The sequence below is a fragment of the Protopterus annectens genome, chromosome 14.part0, assembly GCF_019279795.1.
Source record: "Protopterus annectens isolate FY-2018-M chromosome 14.part0, PAN1.0, whole genome shotgun sequence".
In the NCBI taxonomy this organism is placed as follows: Eukaryota; Metazoa; Chordata; order Ceratodontiformes; family Protopteridae; genus Protopterus; species Protopterus annectens.
Window position 1 is genome coordinate 375,863,887 of NC_056748.1, and position 26,716 is coordinate 375,890,602.

Here is a 26,716-nt window from a genome sequence, read left to right on the forward strand (position 1 = left end):
CTGAGGAGATCCGAGAGGATAAAACAAAGAATACCAGTCAACTACTACCCCAACAGGGGGGAATATTCGAACAGGAGGAGATACTAACCCCTATTAGCCCCACTCGTAGTTTGATACAAGACAATGGTATAGTAGTCGAGGGCTACAGGCACAAGTATCACAATTTTAGTATATACAATTATAGTAGCCTGGACATCGACTGCACATACTTTAGTTTGTTTAGTAAAGATTTGAAGTTTGTACCTAGTAACAGAAGTCAAATTACAAATGTTCTGATTGACTTAAAATTGTTTTTGAGAAAAAAGAACTTAGAATTATTAATGCACCACGAAGGGGGGGGGGGGCATGAACTTGATTAAGAGAAAAAGTACTTGCAATCCACCCCTTCACCCCCAGTTAAAAAACTTTGAAATTCAGGTAGAAAGGGAGCTTCAACAGGGTCTGAATAAGAAAAGAAGACAATATCATTTGAATAAGGAAGAACACGCTCTCCTGGATTCTTTAAGGAACAACCACCAAGTCAGGGTTATGAAACCCGACAAGGGGGAGGGGGATTGTCCTTATGGATAGTATTATTTATTCAGGCAAGATGTTGGATATGTTAAACAACACGGACATATACTCTAGAGTTTCACGTAACAAAATCAATATAGCCCATAGGAAGATTGATTTTATTCTTAAAGAACTGGTTGATGAAGACATGATTAGTCAAGATACCTATCACTTTTTAATTATGGACAAACCAATAGTACCATCTATTTTTGATATACCCAAGGTCCATAAGGATGTGGACAACCCACCACTCAGACCAATTGTGGCAGCCACTAGGTCTAAAACTTACCCTTTGGCTAAATTTTTGGACTTAAGGTTAAAAAAAGGTCTGGTCTGAGCAGATGGGCATTCTGAAGGACTCTTGGGATTTTTTGAGAAGTATCAACAATGACCTATATAGTGACAAACTCATCTTTGTTACTTTAGATATCCAGGATTTATTTAATGTCATTCCTCACAAGTTAAGGTTAGAATGGTTCGAAGAAGCTCTTAGAACCAAAGGAAGTTTTGATGAAAACAGTATCTTGGTGTTTATGGATTTAATGGATTTGGTACTAAGACACAATTTTCTGTATTTCGAGGGTGAGTTTTTTAGGCAGTCAAATGGAGTAGCCATGGGGGCCAGTTGTGCCCCCATGTACGCTTAACTTGTATTGTCCATTTGGGAAGAGCAGTTTGTTTTTCATTCTGTATTTTCACAATATTGGAAATACTATCAACGTTACTTGGATGATATTTGTATGTTTTGGATTGGACCTGAGGAGAAACTAATAGAATTTAGCGAGTATGTCAGTAGTACTACTGACTTCCTTAAATTCACCCATAGCTTTTCTAGGGAACACTCACAATATTTGGATGTGATGATTGAAAATATACCTGAAGTCAGAAAATTTAAGTCCAACGTTTACAGAAAAGTGAATTTTTCATACTCCTACTTGTTTTACACTAGTGCCCACCCTTTCAAACAAAAGAAAGAAATTTTGAAAGGACAGTTCATTATGAGTAGTAGGATGGCGTCCCTTAATAGGGACTTCGATTTAGAAAGTAAGAAACAAACTGAAAGATATATTTTTGGAAAGAAATTACCCCCTTGCTTTAATAGAAGAAGTATTGAATGAAGTAAAAAATGGAAGGGGGGAGATTTAGTCCCATCTTAGGGGTATTGGAACACATTGTAACCAACACAGAGAATACCCCCTACCCCAGACACAAATTGGAGCAGTAATTTCATCTTGAATTTCAGTACTGACACTTATTTGGTTAAAGACATTATTTCTAGAAATTGGGGGAAGTTTGGGGATTATTCTGACTTGGACTTGTTATTCAAGGACCCCTTGAAATTTACTTATAGGAAGGGGAAAAATATTAAGGAAATGTTGGACTATAGAAAACCAAAGCAGGGTAGGCAGAAGAAAGGCACGTTTAAGTGTGGGGCTTGCTCCCAATGCTCACATGTTATACAGGGGAAGAGTTTGTATTTAATGGAGAGGAACACAGAGTTAGAAACTAACACGTTCTCCAACTGCGACACCTTGGGGAGTCATATATATCGCCATTTGTATACCCTGTAGAGCCTTCTACACAGGGAAGACCACAAGGAAGTTTAAGAGGTGTATATAAGAACATCTCTATGACATTAGTAAGCAAGACACTAACAATGCATTATTTAGACATACCATACTTTGTAAAGATGCAGTTTTTTTTTTTTGTCATAGAAAAAATAGAACAAGACCCTCGAGGTGGTCCCTGGGAGACAACAATAGAGTACAGGGAACTATTTTGGCAGTTGAGCTTGGAGGCCAACAGTGTACCAGGCTTGAATTACTATATTTCTGTAGCCCCTGTCCTTAAACTTAGATCTGCTAAACTATAATGCTTTTATTTAGCATTATTTCTTGACCAGTAGATGGCAGTGTTTTACTAGTTTACCACAGTAGTTTTGTTTCAACAGTTTAAAACTTTAGTGTAACACAACTTTTTTACTTATTTCTATTATATTAAATTTGATGGCCTGCATTTTATGTATTTACTACTAATTATGTGATTCAATGTTTTTTAAAATCTGTTTTTTAAAAAAATTGTTACTGTAACAAGTAACTATTTGTTTTAGGAGTTTTTATAGTTGCAGTTTTACAGTTGCACTTTGAATGCACTACATTCAATTATACTAAATGTTTTAATTGGTTAATTGTTTTGTCAATGGGAAGGGAGGGTTATTTAAGGAGTTTACTAGCTTGGTTAACTATTCATTCTGATGAAGTCTAAGGACGAAAACGCAAGTTATTGTTTTGTGGCGTTAAATAAATCTTTTTGGTTCACTGACCTGAAGAGGCGTTTTGTTTGCTGGTTCTGCAAGTGCTTTGGTTTGTTGTGATTTTGGTACTGTTTCCAAGCACTTTTTCCTTCTCAGTTGTGTTCACTCCTAGGAGAGATAAGCTGTCACAGCCACATAACCCCCCCCCACACACACACACACACACCAGCTCCAACAGGTGCAAGAGCTGCTGTTCACACTCAAGTCACTTGGATTGTAGTTAGGGCTTTATCTCCTGTACGCCAACAGAGCTGGTGGCATAAACTGTTATTTTTAATGTAGTTTTTATTTGCAGTAGTTTAACATCTGTTTATAATACCAGATGGATGTCTGCTTTTTGTTTACACTGCTGCTGTTGCAAGCAGTAATGGGAATCTGTGTCATTGTACTAAATTAACAGTTAAAATTAATATATGTGCTGTTCTAAGAAAGAAAAATTGGAATCCCTTTTATGAAATGTTTTAACTTTTGCAGCAATATTTTCCATGGCTGTTTTTGTCAGTTTATGGCATGTGACTTGCATGGTAGATTTGTAATCAACTGAGCCACTTTTTTTTGTGCAGACATTTTTGAGTTACTTTTATCAAGTAGGACTATACTCTTTGTGGATGCTTATTTTTGTGGTATGTGATTTGTATAGCTTGTTTCTTAACAACAGAATCAACATGCTTCTAAGAAACAGGTTTGGGGCTAACCAAACTTTATGCAAACTTTTAACTACTGTAATAATCATAATCTGATGGAAATTTACAAAAGATGTATGGTTCATGATTTGCATATTCCACCCACCTCCCAGAGATGAACTGCTCTTTGTACTAAGCAGACAGTTTTAGACAACCTGTGGGCAGTTACTTTTTAGTATTAACACATCTTAGCTTATGGCTGACCTGTGTAATCCATTTTCTTTACAAAAAAAAAAAAAAAAAGTTGCTACTGTTTTCCCATTCTGGAATTTAACCGTTAATTTTTTGAGCTGCTGATTTCCCATTCTAGAATGTTACCCTTAACCTTTTGTATTAACTTCTTTTCTTGAGCCATACCATTCAAGCTCTGAGCATTACTAATCACAGCAGTGACCTTTAAAATTTGTTGTAGACAGAAAGGAGAACACTTTATTATTTCTACACTAGGTATTTTGGTACTTTTCCGTTATCGGGGCAACATCCAAACAATAACTTTTTTTCAAATAAAATGCTAAATGTACTGTTTAAAATGTTCACAAGATTGAGGTGAATACTTAAATGAACAATTTAGGGAGCCCATATACATTTGCATCAGAAATACATTGACAGAAAAGCAAGACAAAGTTACATCAGTTGCCCTCTTTGCTTAAACATGTGAAGTCAACATATAAAGTGCAAACTGTATTGCACACCACCTACAAATTCAAATAATTTTACATTAAATCAAATTCATAAACTTAAAGTACTCTAGCATAGTTAATGAGTCTATCCTTATGGCGTAGAAACATAGATTGTGCCTTAAAGCGACAGCAAAAAGTGTAGCTATGTATCATTTGATCTGTAAAACTCTGCATAAAGTTTTCCAGTAATTGCTTAATGTTTGTTTTGTTCTGTATGTAGTCAATGTCAATGTACGAAAGTGCAAATACTTGCTTAAGTAAAATGTCTACACTAGTCGCATAATATACTGCATCTAATTAGTGCTAAAGAATCTTTATTGTATAGACTTACTGTAGTTGTTAATGTTGGTACTGTTTAACTGATCTGTCTTTATGTTAAAAAAGAAAATCTGGAAAGAACAAGGCTAAATTTGAGGGCAAAAATCAGTGTTGTGCCTAAGTCATAGCAGTTGAGCATTAAGCGTGAGGCACAGTTATTGAACTGAATTGGGTGGGAAGACCCACTGCTCATGCTTCCCATTGAATGCAAGAGCTGTTCTGACCCTCTGACAGGTATTTTCTGGATAGAGTACATCAGAGATGTAAACAGAGAACCTGAGCCAGCTAATTCACAAACCAGACTGTAAAACAAATATTAAGTAGCTGTTCTACTGTTATTGCAATCAAACTGCTCTAAAATTAATGATTATTAGCACAATGTTTTACTTGAACAACCACACTTTATGCATGCTGCAGCTTCACTTTGGCTATGACTCTTCATTTCCATGTATTTCTCTTAATCAGGGCATGTCAAGACAATACGTAAGGATGTATTACAGCATACAGTACAAAGTATCAGCTGAAAAAGTCCTTATCAGGATGACATTTTTTTTCTAAAAAAAGTTTATATTATTTGAATAAATCACTTTTTTCTAAATACCTTTTCTGTTTCAGTATCACATCGTGCACTCTCAACGCATCTCCATTTGGAACTCTTCAGTTAAAGTTAAACTCAAAATAATAATGTAAAAGTCAAGACAACCAAATCTGACTAAAGAGCTATAAATCAAAAGAAGAAGAAAAACAAATTAAATAACTGTAAAAGAAAAGGAAAGTCTGATGTTTACTAAAGCGAATGTTTTCATCATTTCTTATTCTTTTGGAGTTTTATTTTTCATAAAATTATAAAACAGTAATTTTATGCTACAACATACTAAACACCCTCTTACAGATAGCCTTCCCACCTCATTGAAGAGTGCCCATCCTTGGTTCTTGAATATACACAGCCATGCTTGAGCATACTAGTTTTCTTCTACATCTTTACCAGTTGCATTTTCAGTGACCATATACTTCCCTGCCTTCATCGAATTTGGAGTCGCAAATGTGAATTTAATAGTTTTCATCTTGTCACTAGTGTCTGTACCATCCTGGCTTTGACAGGATAAGTGATGGGGATTGGACACTGTTCTTCCCCTAACATGGAAGAGCTGCAAATTGTGTGCTTTAACAGGAGAGGGAAAAATAAAGCAAAGGGTTTCCCTAGTCTTCATTCTTAGGAGAGAATATTGCACATGCATTTGCAAGACATGACGAGTACCATTTAATTGAATTCTTATTTACATGACAAATGCTATTTCATTGGCTTGTATATTAATTAATTTATTTATTTATTTGGGTATGCCATTTTTCACACATAAAATGATCATTCAAAAGTTTTAAGGATTAGAACATCAAACAGGCTTCAAAAAGGAGGTGGGAGGCCAAAGAGCTAAAACCTTAAAGGAAAAGAAAAATGCCCGCATCCAAAAATTAATCAGCTCAGTGGTAGAACTAACCCATTCTCAGGAGTATTTCTTTTAAAGCATTGTGTTAAATTCAGAACCCTCATACGCAGCAAGAAACTACTAAATTTTTAGCTTAACTCTTTAAACTGTATATATTACATATGAGGTCATACAATTCTGTCTGCAGAAGATATAGCTGATGTATCCTTTTAGTCTTTGTTGTCTGTTTCTTTTCAGTTCTCCAACAAACGTCTAAAGTAGGCCCTCTCCTCTAGTTGTCCAGTTACAGACTGATTATAAACTGGATTTCTAAGAACCTGTGATATCTTTATTGCCTCTCCCCCCACATAGGCAACAACAACTATCCTTTTTTAGACGTTCTGTTCTTGAACTCTGGAAAACTTTCATTGCAGTTCCCATTCCTAAATCATTTACATGTCACAGCATATTTAACCTGTAATCCTTAAATAGCATTCCCATTTTCAATAAATATTTTGAGAAAGTGGTTTCTGTTTGCTTACAGTATACCTCACAGGTCAAAATCTCTTTAGTCATTAACAATATGGTTTTAGACAAGAACATTGTACTTTCTGCTCTCTTATTTCTCCTTCCGTTGCTATTTATTCAAACATAAAGAAAAAAAAGGCTGTCATGATGGTTGTGATTGAGGAGCTCAGTAGAGCTTCTGAGTCTGCGCCATACCACTTTTCTTTTTCAGAAAACACAAGACCCCATGGAGTGAGGACTGCTTTTCAGATACTTTTGCCATTCTGACAGAGTCTGCTTAAACAATGCACTGCACAAATCGGGACTTGGATCAACCCAATATGAACATTTTGTTACCTCGGGGCTATTACTAGCAACAGTACTATCATTAAGTATCTTGATGCAAAACTTGATGCTTTCTCATTTAGTCATCAAGTCAACAACAACCAAAGCAAACTTTAAAGGGTGCTGAAGGGCCACAGAATTTCTCACTATACAAACACATTTCACCCTTGGTAAAGGTGCCCTTTATATCTGTAATGGGCTGTTGTATTCCTCTTCTAGCCCATTTTGACCAGTATAACAGAATTGCAAAAATTGATGAGCAAGATTTGCTGATCTGATGGTTCGTGTCACAAGATGAAGGCATGGTTATCAGATTCTGGCAAGCAGCATCTGTCTAAATACTCAGAATACCTGTAGCTACATTCTTGCAGTCTTTATTTATCAAATCATTTATTTTTTATACTGTCCTCCTTTGAAAACCTACTATTTCTCATCTTTTGTTCAATAAGTCTCCCCTTCCGATTACCAATACATGGTGTGTTGGGGTTTGGTGTAATGGTTAACATGTTTAAAATTACAGTACATGGTTTGATTTTCACCTTTGACAGGGCAATTAACTAGGCTTAAAACCGGCCCACAAGGGCAGCTAGCTTAGTACTTGCCCACGATCCTGTGATAACATAGATGTCAAAATCCCTCATAGCACACTAAACTTCAGTCACAAACCTTTGTCTATATTGCCTCTTAGATGTAGAAATAATATTTCCTTTAGAATGCTGTGCCTTCCAACCCTCTTATCATTTAAATTGTCCCTTAAGAACTTCCTTATGCAGCTGTCCAACTATAGTGATCTCTGTGGTATCACATGATTGCTTCTTTCATTAATTTACTTCTGCCCTACAGATATCATTAGTGTGACTCTATTTCCAGTTAGCCAGGGGTCAGTTTCCCTTTGTCTACTCTTAACTGTTGTTGGCTGTTAACATTTGTAAATACAATTGCTTTTACTGTCTCTGTTAGGCATAGCTAAGTTTCCATATAGCTGCTTACTGTACTTTGTGTTTTTTACTGTAGCTAGGTTGCAACTTAAAAAAACTCATTGTGATCAGCTCTGTTGTTTATCTACTGAAAGCAAAATAAGTCTCTGTCAATAGTGCTTTATTCCTTCAACATGTCATTCATAATCATTCAGTAGACAGAATTTGCAAATAGCACTTTGACTCTTCCTGTAGTATATTAGAGCAGCTGCTTAATTTCATATCCTTTTAATTGCAGCATTAAATCGAAGTAGCTACCACTTTATTAATGTAGTATTTTAGACTCTTCAGAGAGGCTACACGGTATGGAGGTCAAAGTCACCGGATTCTTTGACTTAGGAAACATAGTACATGTCTATCATTATAATTGTTCCATTACAGCGTACAGACTGTACTGCAGCTTTTTTTATGAGGGGAAAAAAGATTCTCTCCAGGATAGTTTTTTTTTTTTTAATTAAGCCATGTCATAGTGTTGTTTATAGCAGCTTGTTTAAAGTAATAAAAATGTGTGAAACAATTCTGAAAATTTCATATGCTTTTATATATAGGTTGAGAAGGCAGTATACCTTCAAATGATTCTTTAGTGACTGTATTTGCATAATGCAAGCAGTCTTTTAGAGATCTAGCTTTATTTATGTATTTACTTGGTTATGTTTTTTTATGTATGCATGTATGTATTTATTTTTATTGTTTTAGGCATCAGTGCCCACCAGACTGTATCTGGAGGTCTCAACATTGCAGAGCAGCTGAGGAAGCTGCAGGAGCATGAGCAGAAGAATTCAAAACTGGATATTGGTGATGTCATCCAGGTCCGGGGACAGATAAAAGTCTTTCGAGGACAACGAGAAGTAGTAGCACAAAGCTATAGTAAGAAACTAATTGGAAGTGTTTTCCTTATGAAGGCTTTTTAGAGCAACTAAGTGTTTTCCTATAATTAATTTGATTTATTTTAGAATCCATGAAACCTCAAATGAACATATTGTAAAGTAGCCTGTTTTCTGTGGATTTTTGCTTTTTATAAAGTATTGAGTTTGGATTTGCCACAGACTTTTAGCTGTGTTATTTTATAGATAACTGTCTTATTTTACAGAGGAAGTTATGATCCAGAAACAAGGATAAGCTAGAACAGACCCACATACAAATAACTCTGCTGAGGGTTTCACAGTGGTTAAAACCAAGTTTTATTAAAAGATTGAGCACTTTCATCCGACAAAGGAGACTTTGTCAGAATAAAAGGCTATCAAAAAGCCACCTTGAAGCAGTATGCATAAAACCATTATGTTGGGTAGTTAATTAAATAATTGCACAGCCTTTTGTTAATCTTAAAGCTACATGCTTACTTGATAAAATAACAACATATCAAATGAATATAGACAATATCAAGAAATATTCAGTCTTGTTAAACCAGACATAACACATATGACATCCTTACTGCAATTATAATTTATTAGCCATTATATTCAAAACTGGTGTTATGGATACATGCTCATTCAGCCCTGGTTTAAAAGTTGCCACTAACCTAAGCTGCCACATAAGTTCTCTATTATTAAGCCATCCTTTCCAGTCACCCCCTCTGGGATTAACATTATTTTTTTCTAATATACAAAAAGAGAACTTTTTAAAGTTGGTACAAACAAGTGAATGTTTATAAAGGACACTATTTTCTTTACAATAGGTAATGTCATAAAGGTGTTCATGAATGCGTATTTTTAGTGCATGATTCAATTTACCAATGCAGAATACTGAACAACCGTCACACTTTGCCAAGTAAACAACTCTTTGGGTGGAACAGTTCCCTTTCTGAAATATAACTTTAGTTTTCAGGATGTTGTCAAGTTCAAGGGTATGTACCTTTATTATGAAACTGCATTGCTTACAACAACCACAGAGGATAGTACCCCTGTTGTTTGATGACACCTAAGACTTTTTGTTCTGAAAAAGTTGTTTAAAATTAGATGCACTCTTCTTAATAAAAGTAGGTTCAATCCCCACCATATTGTGTATGTCAGAATAACTTTAAAAATGTTGCGTTTTTTCTTAACTGTTTCTGTAGTCTCTTTAGAAAACTGGTTAAGCTGTATAACGAAAGCTTTTTCATATTTGACCCCTCCTTCCTCCAGCTGTGGTTTGTCCATACCTTTTCCCAACAGGGGTTAATATTTAGCCCCCCATTCATTAAAAAGCTTGTTAATGAAATCGCTGACCAGGTTCTCAGTCTAACCCCGATTTACAAACATCTGTTCAAGTTTAATCAGTTCATCCCACACTTCCTCATACTGAGATGTCATCCTTGCCACCCTAATTGCCTGGCCTTTTACTAGGCTTTTCTTTTGTGAAAAAGGGTGACAAGTGGTAAAATGTAGATAAGACTTGCATAACATCTTTTTCTTATATACACTGGATTTAAAACCAGATGTGTGGAAATAAGAGCATCAAGTTAGTTTATTCTCTGTCTGTCCAAGTATGCGTAAATATTAAAAAATCAGTGATGGTGTTAAAATATTCGACAAATGAATCTCTGCTTCTGTGCCATCCAATAAAATAAAGATATCATCAAGAAGCCTACCTACTATTAAATTTATTTGATGAACTAATATAACCAGCCCTGAGGTCACTGTACCTTATAGTAATGAAAGAACCCTGAGTACACTCCCCTTATTCAAGAAATGTGAGTTCCATTCAAATGTTGCTATTCCGCAACCTGGACCTGAAGTTTCTGTTTTGTCTGTCTTGGTGGATGAATTGTTGGCAGGTTCAGGTGTCCTCTTTGGTGCAGCCCATCAGTCAATGGGCATGGAATAGCTTTGAGAAGCAGATTCATATCACAGTAATGGTGCTGGGGACGGTGTTGATAGATTTTCTGGGGTCTGTTGGAAATTGTGAAATCAGGACACTTTCTCATGCAGTGAGATATCTAGGGAGTGGTTTGTTATCAGAACAAAATTGAGTGCAAGAGTGGGGTTACATACTCCTTCCCTCTCTGCTAGGATGACGTGAATTTGGGAGTGAACCTCCACCCAGGTTATTTTTTGCTCAGTTGGAAGTCCACATTACAAGGGAAACAGTCTGTACAATAAAAGAAAAAAGTCACTGCAGATAATTATAAATATAACTATCAAGATGTCAAAATGCTGTTGCTAAATTTAACCAGGAACTTTGATTCCTTATCAAGCCAACCAAAGCTAGCTGTGGGGTAAAATAACCACTAAGGCAAAAGCCAACCATAAAGCCTTCTTTAGCTATATTAATAACCTCAGAAAAAAACCCTCATCATTGCACAGTGCTAATAGTAAATTGTATCACATACTCTGATGCTGAAAGCATAGCCAGTCTACTAGTAGATAAATTTAGCTGTGACTTCATCACCCTTAGCCCCACATCTCCCAAGCATGAGTCCTCAAAGCACTTTCCAAGGCCAAGAACACTGCTTCAGTAGGACTGGATAGCATACCAGGCTTCCTGCTGACCAGCCTGAAACAGGACTACAGAGACTATTCAGTATCAGTCTCCAAACAGGCATTGCACCAGACAGCTGTAGGATAGCAGCAGTCATACTCCTACACAAAGGTAGGGCATCAACAGACCCAAGAAAGTATACACCCATAAGTCTGACAAGTCTCATCTGTAAGGCTATGGACAGGATCATATTGGAATTAATAAATAATGACATATATAACCTACAAACCCTTGGCTCAGGCCAGTTCAGTTTTGTCAAGGGCAGATCATGTCTGTTAATCTGGTCAAATTCTTTGAGAAGGCTACAAAGGAATAAATGAGGTAAAATTGCTGCATACTGCATTTCTAGATCTGACAAGAGCTATCCCACACTTTGGTATTGTTGATAAACTCTCCCAGCTAAATATTAATTCCTGTATAACTCATTTGATAGCAGATTGGCTCACAAATGGAAATCAAGACTTTTCTGATAGGCTGTCCCAAGTCCCCCAGGGTTCAGTCCTCAGGCCACTCCTATTTGGCATTTACTCTTGGGAGGTCAAAAGCTAATATAAAGAGATTGTGGCTGACCAGGTTTGCAGATGACTATGAACTTGGTAACAGTCCCCAAGACACCAAGATCCTCCAAGAAGGCCTTTCCCAAAAAAAGCGGTGTCATAACCATAGACTAAAACTAAGTGACAAAAAGTGTATAATAGTCTGCTTTGGCAAGTATGGCTCCCCCTGTAGCCATCACACTGACAATACAATCCTGAAAATTTATTCCATAGTTAGGGATTTGGGAACCTATGTAGACAACAACCTGTCCTTTGATCACCATAAATCCACCATTGTAAGAAAGTCTGTTTTCATTGCACAGCTTATTAATCAAAGTGTGTCATCTAGGTCCAGAGATGTGATCATTTCACTGTATTCAGCACTTATTAGGATGACTGTGGAGTATAATGCCCCTTCAATATTTACCTGTCCTAACAGTTAACACAGCTTGAATGACCATAACACTTTTTCATCAAGAAGTAACTAAAGCATAAAAACTACACTGACTATTTCAAAGTCTTGTCCCTCTTTTCTGCGTCATACAGGCTATTGCAGGTCGATCTCTGCCTTGCATACAGCTCCTCAACAGACCCTGTCCTCTCTGACCTGCTGCATGTCCACAAGTTAAATGGTGGAATAAACACCCACTTAAAATATCTTTATCACTTCTGTAACATAAAGTAAACATTTTGGAAGAGTAGATATGCATCACACCAAATAAGACTTCTTTGGAAATAGCTTTCTCTCCACAAAATGTAAAGTGCTTCCTTTACTCTTTTCACACATAATTTGGACAAATGGATGTGGAAACCATAAATTCACTCCTGGTTTAGCACCTTCTACCTTATGGATAGGGGTAACATAAATGTTCTGCCCAGCTCCTGATTATTCATACTTAATTGACATGGACTAAAAAGTTCATGGAATGCATGGCTGGGCTTCTAAAGATCATCATGGCTCAGTAACTTGGTAAGTACCTATTAACCTATAAGTGCGAAAATGGTGTTTTGGCTGTGGGACACCCTGGAAGCCAGTCTATTTGTCATCTAATAGAGTACTACAGTACATTGCTTCCTATGTTCTGCTTTCTTTTTTTGGTGGACAGACTGTTCTGGACTGGTAGGGAATGCTGCTTCTATGCTTTATATCCAGTGCCTGTTTCCTCACATGTAGTGCAGAAATGACAAAACTCATTGTGGTGCACTGTGGTACCTTAACTGCCTGGTTTCAGGCCCTTCACCTTCTGGTCACTATCACAATCATTCCAAACTTGGTGAGGGAGGTGTTTCTGCATTGTCAGAATTATTGATTCTGTCTCAGAACTTAACTGCTCTTGTAGTTTCTCTTTTCCCTCCAGATCTCCTAGTAGAGATTTGAAAGGTTCTGTAAACTGTCAGGAAAACCTGCTAAGTACATATTTGTTACAGAATCTGGCAACATTTTGACAATGGTGTGGAGAAGTATCCCTTTTTTTCCATCTTTGAACTTACCAGTTTGTGATTTTCATTAGACAGTTTGCTCATGGCCTTAATCATTCCACACTACAGGTGCACATTGCCAATATTTAACATTACCTTGGGGCCCTGTGTCAGTAGCTCAAAAGTGATTTGCCAACAGGCTAAAGTGCAATTTCTCAATAACAGAAGAATACTGAAATTTTAGGATCAGGTGTTGCCTTTTTTGTATGATTCAATAATTGGGTTATCAAATCTGACTGTATTCAAGTGCTTGGATGCAGGGCTCTGATTCCTCCCTTACTCAAAATTCCCTTTAGTCCACCAGTTACCTCAAATCTTGTTTGCAGCTTGATATATCAAGACGTGATTCAAGGGCTTAGATGGGAGCTGATTTTTGTTATTTTCACTATTTTACTTCACAGATATCTGCTTAATCTTCTAGTATTTTCATTGTTTTCAGATTTTAGCAGCTTCTGAGCCATTTTTCTTCCTTTCTAGGAACTTGTTGCCTTTACCACCTTCCCTGCCTTAAAAAAATCTTGCTGTACTGCTATTGTTGAGTATTATTGATAGGTAGATAGTTCTTAGCTGGTGTGTGCTGCTGTTTCTACTGGGTCTTTTTGAACAGTGGTAGTAGTTATTGGTGTTTCTTACTCTGGTTGCTGTATGTACTGTTGCTTGTTTGTGTTGATGTGTCTGACAAGGCAGTTGGTTTAAAAAATGCACAGCTTGTGGGTGCAAGATACTGCCCCAAGAACTGCACCATTTTTTTGACTATTGCCTTGGAGTTTTGCACCTAGAGGCTGATTGTGAAACCTGTGCTTCTTTCATTTTCAGGGTTTTGCAAGGATGTTGTGATAAACTAGTTTAGATGGGTGGTCTTCCTGCTCATATGGGTGGTTTGGCTTCTTCCACTTCTCAGACACCTTTCCCCTCCTCCAAGAAGTCAGATAAATACAAGGTGCCATGAGAATGAAGGAGAAAAGAGTAAAGAAAAAGAGCAGGAAAAGATCTCCAGATGGACCTGTTGGACCAGTTCAGTCTGGCTCCTAGGACCCTGAGATTTTCAGATCCTCCTGCTTTAGAAGCTCATTGGATCCATTTTTCATCCCTTTGTTTCTCCTTGGAGCTAGTTAGTCTGAGGTTCAACTTACCCTTTTTACAGGAGAAACACAAATGATCATCTCAAAAACCATCGGTGGCTTCATCCTTCATGCCCTTCTGATCATCTAAGAGTCTGTCAGAAGCCAGTGTCCACAAGATGATGCAAAAGTTGCTAAGGGATACAGATCCTGAAAGGGGTTGTCCCAGCTCCTACCTGTGTGGTAACTCCAAGGATGGTCCCTACTGCCCCACTTTCATCTCTCCTGTTCTGGTTCGTATTTCAGATCCAACAACCACAGAGCTGAGATTCTCCCTTAGAGCACCCTTTTAGGAGCCAACAGCACTATTGAGTTTGACTCAAAGATTTCCTCACTTTCTCAACTTTAGCCTTGTCATAGGAGGTTACTAGGCTATTGATCCTAGGGCCCTTAGAAGCCTAGCCAAGTTTTACCCTTATTTCCATGTTCAGCACCTATCACCCCTGTCCAAGAGGGACATAGCTGAAACCCCTGGGGTGAATTTACAGTTACCCATCCAGTCATCCAGATTGTGTTTGAAGAGGGCCAATGAGGTGCTCTGTTTGATATGAAGCAGGAGTCCATTCCAAAGGTGTGGTAACCTCTGGGAGACAAATCTGTCCTTCCACCAGGTTCTTTTAGTTTCACATACCAGGTTAAGACCATTAGAGTGAGTAACCTGTGTACCATTTGACTTGTGGATATGCAACATTTCCAATAAAGCAGGGTCAAAGATTACCTTGTATGCAAGGCAGAGATCACCTCTGAGTAGTATGTATGAATCAGAATAAAGTGATAGTGATTTCAGACGATCCTCATAGGACAGATGCTGAAGACAGTGAATTTTCTGTGTGAGGAACCTTTGTGGTCTCTCCATTTGCTGCAGGTGCTTGGAAAGGTTCATACCAAAAGGGGCATTGTACTCGATTATTGGCCTGATGAAGGAAGAGTACAGGGAGGTTACAACTTCTTTTTTTCTGGAGGCAATGCCCTTACTTATGAGATGAGCAATATAGAATGCCATTATTACCACTGTGGAGACATGGTGATGAAAGGTAACGTTGACATCAACCTGTATACCCAGGTCTCTCACCACTGAGTGCATACTTTGGGTGTTGTTATTGATGTAGTAGTTAGCTGGAACATCAGTGTTACTGAAAGGGATGATACTACATTTTTTGCATTGAGTTTAATGCCATGACACAGTCATTTGTTTGTATAAGACTCTCTTGTAGGATGTTGACATCATTTGGAGATTCTATGACCATTCCCAGTTTGCAGTCATGAGCAAACTATGTCAGCCACAGACCTTTAGTTTTTAGCTTGCACTTTGGAGAAATAGATTCCAAACAGTAGAGGTCCTAGGACTGATCCCTGTGAAACACCACTGGTTTACAGGTCTGCTGTTAGATGTGGATTCCTCTATTTTGACTATATGGGTTTTATCAGTGAGACACTTAGCGACCCATTTAATGATATATGGGTTGATACCTAGCTGGGTGAGTGTCAATTATGCCTGAGTGGGGGATAGTGTCAAAAGTTTTGGCTCTGTCTAGGTAGGCTGCATGCAAATATTCCCCCTCATCCAAGGCCTTGGTGACCGTCTCGAAGAAGTCCACTAGGGTTAACAGGTATGATCTCCCTTTGACAAATCCAAATTGAGCAAGGTCAAGTGTTTGAAGGTTACCAGTATCTCTTGATAAGGTCCATGATGATTTTCTCCATGGCCTTGCAGATAAGGTTAATCAGGCTAATAGGTCTATAGTTCCCGGGGTCAGTGGAAGCACCACCTTTGTGCAAGGGGATAACGGTGGCCTTTTTCCATTCATCTGGGTTGAAGCCAGTGTTTAGACTCTGAAAAGAGTACCTAATGGCATTGCTAATTCTTGTTTGAGCCCATGTAGGATGCAGCCTGGGATGTTATCATGTCCCATGGATGCTGCGTGTTTGACCTCAGAGAGGGGATTTACGACCTGCTCTTTAGAGATGCAAAGTAGAGCACAGGTGGTAGGGATGTCTTGGGGTAAGTGTGGTGGGGACAGAGGAGTGAAGTTTGCTGAGAACCTGTCAGCTAACAGGTTAGCAATGTCCACAGGCTCAGTATATGTAGTGTCATTAACTACCAGTTCAGCACAAATCTGGGCCTTTCCTTTTAGGTTATGGATGTTACTAAAGAACACCTTATGGTTGTCATTAGTTGAGGAAGCTAATTTTGATTTGTTGTTAGCTTTTAGAGGACTTCAAGAAGGCTTATTTGCCTGTTTAAGCTAAGGAAGGAGTGTTTCCAGTTTAGAGCTCACTCTCTCTTACTCTTGGACAGCAATTTCTTCCTCTTGTTGTAAAGCATTTTAATGGCAGTTGTCCACCAGACAGGTTTTCTCTTCCTTGAGGAACTTGTTTTGATCCTATCAGGTGCAGCAGAATCAGTGCAATTTTTCAGGTGTTTGTATAAAGCATTTGTGAAGAACTCAGCATAGTTGCCAGTTCCATCTGAGGGAAGAGGTGCAGTGAAGCTATTTGTACCATCCTGTAAGAGGTTATAATCTGCTTTGGAGAAGTTTTTTAGTTTAGTTGGTGCTGGGAGGGGGGAGGTCAGGTGTGGTAGTAACTTTAAATGAGACTGATTTATGGTCAGATGTCACCAGGGAAGACGGGACGAGTCTCAGAGCCAAAGCAGCTGAGAGTCTGGGTCAACTCTGAAGTTCTCTGAGTCTTCCTTACCCCTGTGTACTTCAGCTCTGAACAGCTCAGTTCAACTGTCAGCCTTGAAGTTTAGTCAGGCCCAGGAACATTCCATCCCTGCCCTCTTCAAGGCATGTGGAATGCTGCATTGGCTGTGGTTTCTGCTTCGGTGTTTGAGGCGTTTGAGAGGATACTCTCCAGGTCCAGAGAGGAGGAGGAGGAGGCTGTGTCTCGTTCATATTGTCCCGACCTCCAGTTGATAGTGTCACCATGTTTGTTCTTCCTGTTAGGGACAATCAGCCTCTATCAGCCTCAGTGGCTTTTACCTGGTGAATGCCCCTTCCACTTCTGACCTTTCCTGAGAATCCCCTGAGGGTTAAGGACTGAGGAAACAGGCCTGTAAGAGAAGGCTCTCGGACTCATTTTTAGAGTCATTTCAGTGAACAGGAGGGTTCCCCATGATCCGCTCTCTCCTTTGGGGACATTCTAGAATTGATGAAGCCAAGGTGGAAGGGTTGGTCCACTGAACTTCCCTCCTCAAAAGAGTTGGTATTCCTCGAAGCATTTGAGGCTAGCTCATCAGCCTCCTGGGTGGTCCTGTCGACTGATAAACTAATAAACCTGGTCTGTCAGTGGTCCTGGAAGGAACTTAACATGATAGGGCTTATCCCACACAAGCCAGATAAGATATTAGTGGCTCCAAGGAATAAGTTACACTGGGACAAGGGTCTCAAAGTAGATGCCATGGTTCTTTGGCAGCCTCAAGAAAGGAGCTCTTAGAGAGAGAGCACATCTGTTCATCCCCCTAATGGAGAATCTAGGTAGATGGACAGATTTGGGAAATTGAGTTATGCTTCAGCGGCATTTGCACTCAACAGCGTGAATTACTTTGCTCATTCCAGAGGGACTTGATGCAGGAGCTGTCAAAATCCTCTCCGGTAACTTGCCTGTGGACATCCAGAAGTCAGTGGAGTACCAAATTCATGACTAATGTAGCCATGCATCAGCTTTCCAAAGGAGCTAATGACATAGCAAGGGCAGCAGGCACCTTTATTGTTCTACGTCAGTATGCCTGGATGCGCCTATGTGATTTCGCAGAAGGCTTCAAGACATCCTTTATTAATGTTCCCTTTGATGGTTCGACCCTCTTCCGACCTAAGGTAAAAGAAATGTTTATCAGTGAGCAGGAAGACAAGATCCTGTCTGCAGCTGGTATATGTTTTTTTTTTCACCCCACAGAGGGCTTTTTCCTGGAACCAAAAGGTTGAGAAAAAAAAACTATGGGCTCAAAAAACTCGGGATTTTGACCTGGGTGCTTCTGCTGACAGACCCCACCCCCACCCCACCCCCAGGGCACAGAAGGGATAATTTTATCAGATGTTGCCCCAGGGTCAGGTGTGGGCCAGAAAACCAAGTGTTTTAAGGTTCTTTTACATTGAAACCCTTCCAGTGTTTCTGAAAGGTTGCCCGAGTGCCACAGTTTGGAGACATTTGGGGTGGCACCTATGCATTCCAAGATGCAAAGGATAATCACCAAAAGCTACATTATTCCTTTTGTTTCCCCTCTTAAGATGAGGAAAAGAATTACAGATGGCCCACCCAGTTAGACGGAATTGTCAGTAGCAGAGGTAGCAAAGCTGGTAGAAAAGAGTCATCCAGGAGGTTTGACCAGACTAGCAAGGATTTGGAGTCTATTCAAGGTTCTTTTTACTTCCAAAAAAAAGGAGCACATCAGGCCCATTATAGGCCTAAGTTACCTCAACCAGTTCGTAAAACAGACAAAGTTTCTAAAGGTCATGGTTCAATCTATACTCTCTCTTCTACGGAAGGACAACTGAAATGCTTAATAGATCTCCAGGATGCATACTATCATATGAAGACAGAGAAGCTATCCAGGAGATTTATCCATTTCTGTCTAGGAGCCAGCCACTTTCAGTTCAGAGCACTGCCATTTGGCCTCACCAGCCTCCAGAGTGTTTGCCAAATGTATGGCATTCTGTCTCAGGCTGTAAGCGTTCCATATGTTCCCCTGTTTGGACAATTGGCTCCTCACTTCTTCAATGAAGAATCTACTAATTCAGCACATTGATAATTCATCCTCCTCACTCTGCACTTAAGTGAATAACCATCAATCTTGTCATAAGTCAGTTGATACCCACACAGAAGTTAGAAGTCATCTTATGCTACCTGGATTCAACTACTCAGATAACCAGGCTTCCACAATCCAGAATCCTGTGTCTGCATCAGATAGCTTCAGAGGTTCTGCATCATTCCAACTACCCAAGTGAGAGATATTCTTTGACTTCTGGGTTCAGTGGCTGCTTCAATCACACTAGTGCCTCAGGCAATATTTCACATGAGAGGCCTGCAGTGGACACTTTCAGTTCAGTGGTCCCTGATATCTCACTTCCCGCATGCACCAGTGAATCTCACAGTACTATGTAGGGACCACATCTGTTGGTGGTTGACTTCATCCATGGTGTCATGGGGTCATCCATTAACCCTTCTGTGGTGGGGTTTGGCATTTCGAAGGGAAGATGGTTTAAGGCTGTTGATTGATGACAGAGGCCCGTCTTCACATCAGTGTCATGGAGATGAGGGTAGTCCTCCTACTATTGTAGGCATTTCAGGACACCTTTCTGAGGGTGTGATTTCCATCCAGATGGACAATATGGCAATTGTCTGGTGCATCAGAAAACAGGGAGGAACCCATTCTTATTCACTATGCCGGAAGCCATGACAGTGTAGCAGTGGACAATGTCTTCCTGATGCTTTCTAGTAGCAATACACATCCCAGGGATTCTCAGTGTTCTGGCAAACAAGCTATGTACGTCTGTTCTACTTCCCATGAGTGGTCCCTCAAGGCAGTCAATAGCGATGTTGATTTTCATTTGCTGAGGCCAATCTAAACTACAAATGCAGCAAGTACTTTATCGTGATTCCTCTACAGGGAGAGTTGTCAAGGGATGCTCTGGTCCACATTTGGCCCCAGGTCTCCTTTATGCATTTCCACCCTTTCCTATGATAATAAGGTTTCTTCAGAAAGCCAGGAGGATGCCAGGCCAAAGTTATTCTCATTGCCCCCTTTTGACCCATCAGGTTTGGTTCCCCTATCTATGTCCTCAACTAATATATCCTCTCTGGGTGTTGGACCAGTTCCCAAATCTTCATCACCCATCCAGTCAGCGTCACTGACACTTAAAGATGCTGAAGAGAAAACCACATGGTACCTCCAATTTTAATGGTGGCCAGAGATGCCAGGCCATCTACTCCAGTCATCCAGATTTTGTCATCCTTACAAAAACCAAATACCAGGATGGTCTGTCTTAGCAAATGGAACTGGTTTACCATAAGGGCTTGTTCCAAAGGTCTGAATTCCTTTTCAGCCCCTCTTCCATCTGTTTTAGACTTTTTGGCAGAATTGTTTCACAGTGACGCCAGTTTCTCCACCATCTAAGTTCAGCTAGCAGCCATTTCCAGTTTTCATGTGACAGAATAAGACTTCATCACTTCCTCAAAAATATCTAAAGCTTTTTTTGAAGGGAAGTTTCCTCCTAAGACCTCCAATCAGGTATTTGATTCCTCCTTGGGAAATTACTGTCATGCTGCAAGCTCTGTCTAGAGCTTCTTTCAAACCTGCTTCTTAAGTAGATCTGAAATTTCTTACCTTGAAGACATTCTTTTTAGTAGCTGTCACATTTGCTAAGAGGATTTCTAAACAAGCACTATCTTGTAAACCCCCATACCTTGTTGTTTATAAATGTAGAGTAATTTTGTGAACTAATCCTCATTTCCTTTCAAAAGTGGCCTAAGAAGCTAATCTTAATCTGACAATCAGTTTAATAGTGTTCTTCCTAAACTTCTTTAACAAAGGGGAATGTAGTCTACACTTATTGGACATTCGTCATCAACTTAGATTTTATTTACCTTGTACAAAGGATATCAGAAAGTCTGATGAGCTTTTTTTTCTGTTTTTCAGAAAATAGTTTTGGACAGTGAGTCTCTGAAATAGCATTGTCCAGGTGGCTTTTCATTTGCATTGCTTTTATCTGTAAGAAAATAAGATTAATCTTACCTGACAAACAAAAGGTTCATTCAGTTGTAGCGGTAGCTACCTTCACTGCTTGTGTGTCTGGAGTTCCAAGTGATGAGATTTGTGCTGCATCTACTTGGTGTACAGCTCATACCCTTTGTGTCACTCTATAGGATGGATGTACAATCCAGATATCTTACATCTTTGGCTCCGCCATACTCAGGAATATCCTTCCTCGAGACACCTGGGTGTTTCAGCTAGCTTGGTAATCTGTAACAATCATTGAATTAGATGAAAAGGACAACATTGGATATGAAAGTTATGTACTTTAATGTAAATAATAGATAATAATAATGTTAGATGTCGTCTTGTTTCACCCAGTTCAGCATCCTTCCTTCTGTCTCCCAACCTAAATTGTTACTGTGGATTATCAGTTGACCAGTTGGACCTGACCAGGGGCTTTGAATTTTGGACAGGGACCTTGTGTTCTGGGCAGCCTTACATTGTTACATATCTCATTCATTTATATAGGACATTTTGTTACATCTGTGTTGCTGCTTTCCTTTTAGGTGATATGGTTGCAGCTAAATCTGAGTTAATTGGGGGACCAAGGAGAATTATGGGTAGGGTGGATTAAGAGCCTTGGATCCAGCTCTTGAAAAAAAAATGTGCCAAAGTTAGATCCAATAATCAATAGTTGAAAGCTTAACCATATACTTGTCTTTTTGTTACACTTCTGCAGAATTTCTTTTATTCCTGCCTGCTGCTCACTGATGAGAAAGCTGTGAAACCACACCTAACACTCCTCAGTGGAGTAGTTGATACCGTCATGTCAGAGTTGTTCCAAACGTGTGGTAATATATAGGAAGAGCTGGTGCAGCTTTTTTTTCTCCTAAGTAAGCACAAGACAGTGATACTGGATGTATATTTAGTTCTGAAAAATTTTCCTTCTGATACCACCCTAATATGCTGCTGTTCTTCTTTAAGCTATTATCCATAGATGTGTATGTAGACACAGGAGTGACAGATAATAGCCTGTTTTGCTGCAATACACATTAGGTGACAGAGCAAAGTAGGAGTCGTCTTCAGCCATATAAGTTACACTTGCCTCAGACACGAGCTTATTTTATCTCATTTCACACATGCACACATTTGCAGGTATATACCCCTGCATTTGCACAGATGTATGAGCGTATACACACACACACACACACACACACACACACACACACACACACACACACACACACACACACACGCATATAAAGACAGATAAATACTGTGCCCCATTAATAAGAATAAGGAGTTTTACTTCAAAAAGAAAGAAAAAAGAGGTATTGGAGTGCAGCTGCTGTCAGTGAGCCACTTGTATGATCATGAGTCAGGAATATGATTCTGCTTTCAGACTGGGCTGTTACTGCCAGGTTGGGACACTCGAAAGCTAAGCTTCTAGTGCCTTTTTCAGGAACATGCCCAAGATAGACATTGCATTTTGTTTTCATTGCATATTTTTCGCCAGAGCTATTATTAAACGTATCTGTGTAGTGCTGGATTTTGATTGGCTGTTGAAATACAAAGGTCCTTACATTAATGTTATTTTTAAAATATCTGCAAAGGTCCTTGCATTAATGTTCTTTTTAAAATATCTGTTGAAGCTTGTAACACAGAAAAAAATACCTGTTGGACTTCAGGGCTTTAGACAGTCCATTAAAAAAATATTCACGGCTATTCTATTTTTATTTTTTAATATCAGTATTGCCCAATACCTGCCAAGAATTATGCCTCCCCCATTCATTGTTTAAGGGGCTGTGTTCTCAAGGCAGCCACATGGCTGTCTTTTGCCCTCACCAACATCCTGCTAATAAGAGTTTGTTCTGTTTTATGACCCACCCTCAGCCCTGGTGGTGACATAAGCACTTATGTCACCACAAAGGCCTACTATGCCTCTTACCCATGCATTTGTGCCCCATGGCATGAGGTGACAGGGGCAACCATCTGAAGATGTAGACATGGCTTCCTGCATCTTTCTAACACCACTCCCTTCATTATGATCAGACTCCAGTCTTCAGCCAAGGCCCCATCTCTAGAGCTGTGGCATGAGCTGGATGGGAACCACTGCCCCCCCCCCCCCAAAAAAAAAATGGGCACATTTCATTCTCCATGTCTCTTCCATCAGACACCCAAGCCACTTGTCAAACTATGGTTTCCTGAGCTGTGGTCAGGGCTTTACTCCTCTGTGCTACAGACATGGCCATTCTAAGTCATTTCATTTTCATTTTGCATAGAAGAGTTTGCTAAAAAAATTATAAGTAACTTGACAGTGCGCTCAACCATGTACTAATTGAATACACCTATTATTGATTCTGAAATGCACAAAAAATTAAAACGGACTGGTTTTCTTGTGTGATACACTGCTTTTACTAGACAGAATAATTAAAGAAAGCACTGTCAGTGTTATTTTAGCCGTCAGTTGAAGTTATCAACAAACATGATGTAGAGTGAGGTTCATGATTCAGTAACTATCACTGGAAAGTCTACATAAACATTTCTGAATAATACTACAAATACAAGCTGTTAGCAGTGGAATACATTTAACATTGGAGTGCATAGGAGGTGAGGAACTTCGAATATAGCTACAAAAATTTGTATCCTCCTCAGTCACAAATGTGTAACCTGAATACAGAAAGTAGACAGGTTGGGTCTATATTAGATAAACGAAAGTTTATCTAACCGAACGCTCACATGAGCGAAAATCCAAAAACACAAAACTGCAATTGTGGGGGGCTGTGCCCTCCACACCCCCCGCTAAATATATATTCCAACTCCGAGATCGCACTACAGTGAGGAAAGGGCAAATATTCCCATCTTTACTGTACCACGATCTCACAATTGCGGTTTCGAGTTCCGCAATTTTCGCTCATGTGAGCGTTCGATTAGATAAACATTTGTTTATCTAATATAGACCTGACAGGTTAAATTGAAAAGCATAACCAGTCAATGTACAGTAAAATTATGAACCAATCAGTGTGAAATAGTACAGAGAACATTTAAAGATGTACTAATTTCTGTAGCTAAAAATGCCACTGAACATTTACTTTTTTGACTGTTGAAGGTCTGTCTGTCCAAAAACTTTACTGTTCTAATAAACAAGCAGTCAGTTTTATCCAGTTTTTAAGTGTGTTGGTTTTGTGTTTGGAGATCTATAAGTATGATCAGTGGTTCATTGTGGTGGTACCAACATCTGCTTGTTCTTGGTTTAGCTGACAGCATCATTTCACAATGCGATTATATTGTTGCAGCTAATCATTTACCTGAAGTGTTGTAATGACTTTGCAAGTAGTGGAATTCAGTCGGGCTGAATACACATCTATTCGATTTAGGCAGACACTAGTTATCTGCATATTTGTAACTCAAGAAGACAGTGTGTAAGGCTTTGTTTTTTTTTTTTTGCACAGGAGTTAGTGTACACTACCATTGAGGATTTGTGAATTGTTCTTAGGATGTGATATTATAACAGATTGCCCATGTGTTTTCGATCATTCTCATAAATGTCAGTTAATCAGTACTTCTTCTGTAAGGATTATTTTACATCAGAGTCTGAAATGTATTAAATTACTAAACTACAGAAGTAAAAGTAGAACTCTAGTTATAATAGTGGTAAAGCATTCCCAGGGGACAGTGTGCTGCAACTTGTGTTGAATTGCAGCACCAGTGTTTGATTAATTAGCACATTGACATAACCCCCTGTTCACATCTTATTGTGTGGATCTTTGATCCACCACTCAAGGAGCAGAGCTTCCATTGCCAAGTCTTTAAAGACTTGACCTTTTCACTTCTTGCGGATGGGTTATTTGGTTCCTGCCACATTTGCCCTTTTGAACTTGGGGATATTGCTTGGAACTGTAATCCAGATGTTAATCTTCCACAGGGAATCCTTTGAAGGTACGGCTATAACAGGTGAGCATTCACTGTATTATTTGATCCCAGAGAGGACTCTCTGCTGAAGTATCTTTTACCTTCTGTGTGCTCTTTCAGTGTTTGCATTGGTGTTCCTAGCTACACATAGCAGGGGCTCCAGCTATTTTAGAAGTTTAGAAATTTATGTCCTTTTGCTTACAGATGTGATTCCACCATGTTTAGTGGGGTCATGAACTGGTGATCATTTGGCCAGTTTTCCACCCATATACCAGTGAAAGGAAGCCTTGGTACAGGCATTTCTTTTTGTCCCTTTCTCCCCATCACCACAGCTAATCACCAGTTGCCACAAGCTCCTCTCCTTATTCTTCAGGTTTACTAAACCAATGTTAGTCACCCCGCCGGCTCAACCCAACCCACATCCGAAGATGTTGAGGAGATCTAGGATGCTGATGCAGCATGCAATAGCCCCCTCTCACCACACAGCAGCCTTGTGAGCTCCACATTTGGTGCCTACAGTTGGTGCATGTTTGCCTGTACCAACGAGCAACCTTTCAACCCAAGAGGTATACAACTGACCGTGTGGAGCTTGCCCAGTTATTAATGCTGCTATTGCACTGAGCGTAGGTAACAGCCTTTCCCCTCGGATGCATGAGCCAGCCTCAACCTCTTGCTCACACCCCTCAGCTGGTCCCTCCAGCTTCATGCTGTTACATGAACCTGAATTGTCTAGGCGTCCAGTAAGGTCTTTGTCCCTCTGTGGATGTGGGCAGGTTCTTCAGATCAAAGAACTAACCAATGGATGGGCAACCAGAAAGGAGTACCCATGTTTATAGCTATTGCAAAGGGTCTTTTTCAAGATCAACTTGTGTGGCAAGTACACACACTTATCTGTAGTGTACTATATGTCCAGGATATATTTGCCTTGCAGAAAAATTAAAGAATGTTGCATTTGTGGCTTTTCAGTATATTTATCATCTTACCTGTACGGAGAGCTCCAGTACTGCAGTAATTTATTTTTCTAGTAACGTATTGTATATTCATAGGGTCATAAGTAGGTAGTAGGCTATTGGCCCTAGGACCTACATAAGCCTAGCCAAAAAGGTACCCTGGCTTTCGCCACCCAAGAAAATTATTTACCTGTGCCCCTGTCGAGCAGAGCCACAGAAGTGATCTGTGGAGTGAATTTCCTATTTCCCATCCAATCATCACGATTTTTCTTGAAGAGTGCTAATGAGGAGCTTTGTTTGATATAGATAGGTAGTTTGTTCCAGAGTATGGGAAGTCTCTGGGACAGGAATCTATTCTTCCAGCATGTTCTGTTTATTGTGGTGACAAGGTTTACGTCCCTACAGCGTGTAGCTTGGAGAGATTGGGATTTCTTTAAGTGGAGCATGTCCAACAGCTCTGGGTTTGACATAGCTTTGTATGTTAGGCAGAAATCACCTCTGAGTAGGCGATATGCGACGGAGTAAAGCTGGAGTGCTTTGAGACAGTCTGTGTAGGGCATCTGTTTGAGGCCGGTAATACCCTTTGTGTGAGGTATTTCTGTGGCCTTTCCAGTTATTGTAGATGTATTGTGAGGTACATACCAAAAGGGGCGTTGTACTCTATAATGGGTCTAATGAGTGACAGGTAGAGGGAACAATGACCTCTTTTTTTCTTGGATGAGAAAGCTTTTGTGATGAGGTGTGCCACATAGAAGGATTTCCTGA

The 26,716-nt window shown here is 39.5% G+C and overlaps 1 protein-coding gene across 5 annotated transcripts in view; it reads left to right on the plus strand.

Annotated features, from left to right (window-relative positions):
- Nucleotides 1-26,716, plus strand: part of STN1 (STN1 subunit of CST complex) — a 978,195-nt gene that overhangs the window by 409,335 nt on the left and 542,144 nt on the right. For all 5 annotated transcript variants that reach the window (XM_044056104.1, XM_044056103.1, XM_044056107.1 and 2 more), the window contains one exon: nt 8,497-8,667. In XM_044056104.1, coding sequence (XP_043912039.1) covers nt 8,497-8,667 — 171 coding nt within the window. The remainder of the gene's footprint in view (nt 1-8,496; nt 8,668-26,716) is intronic.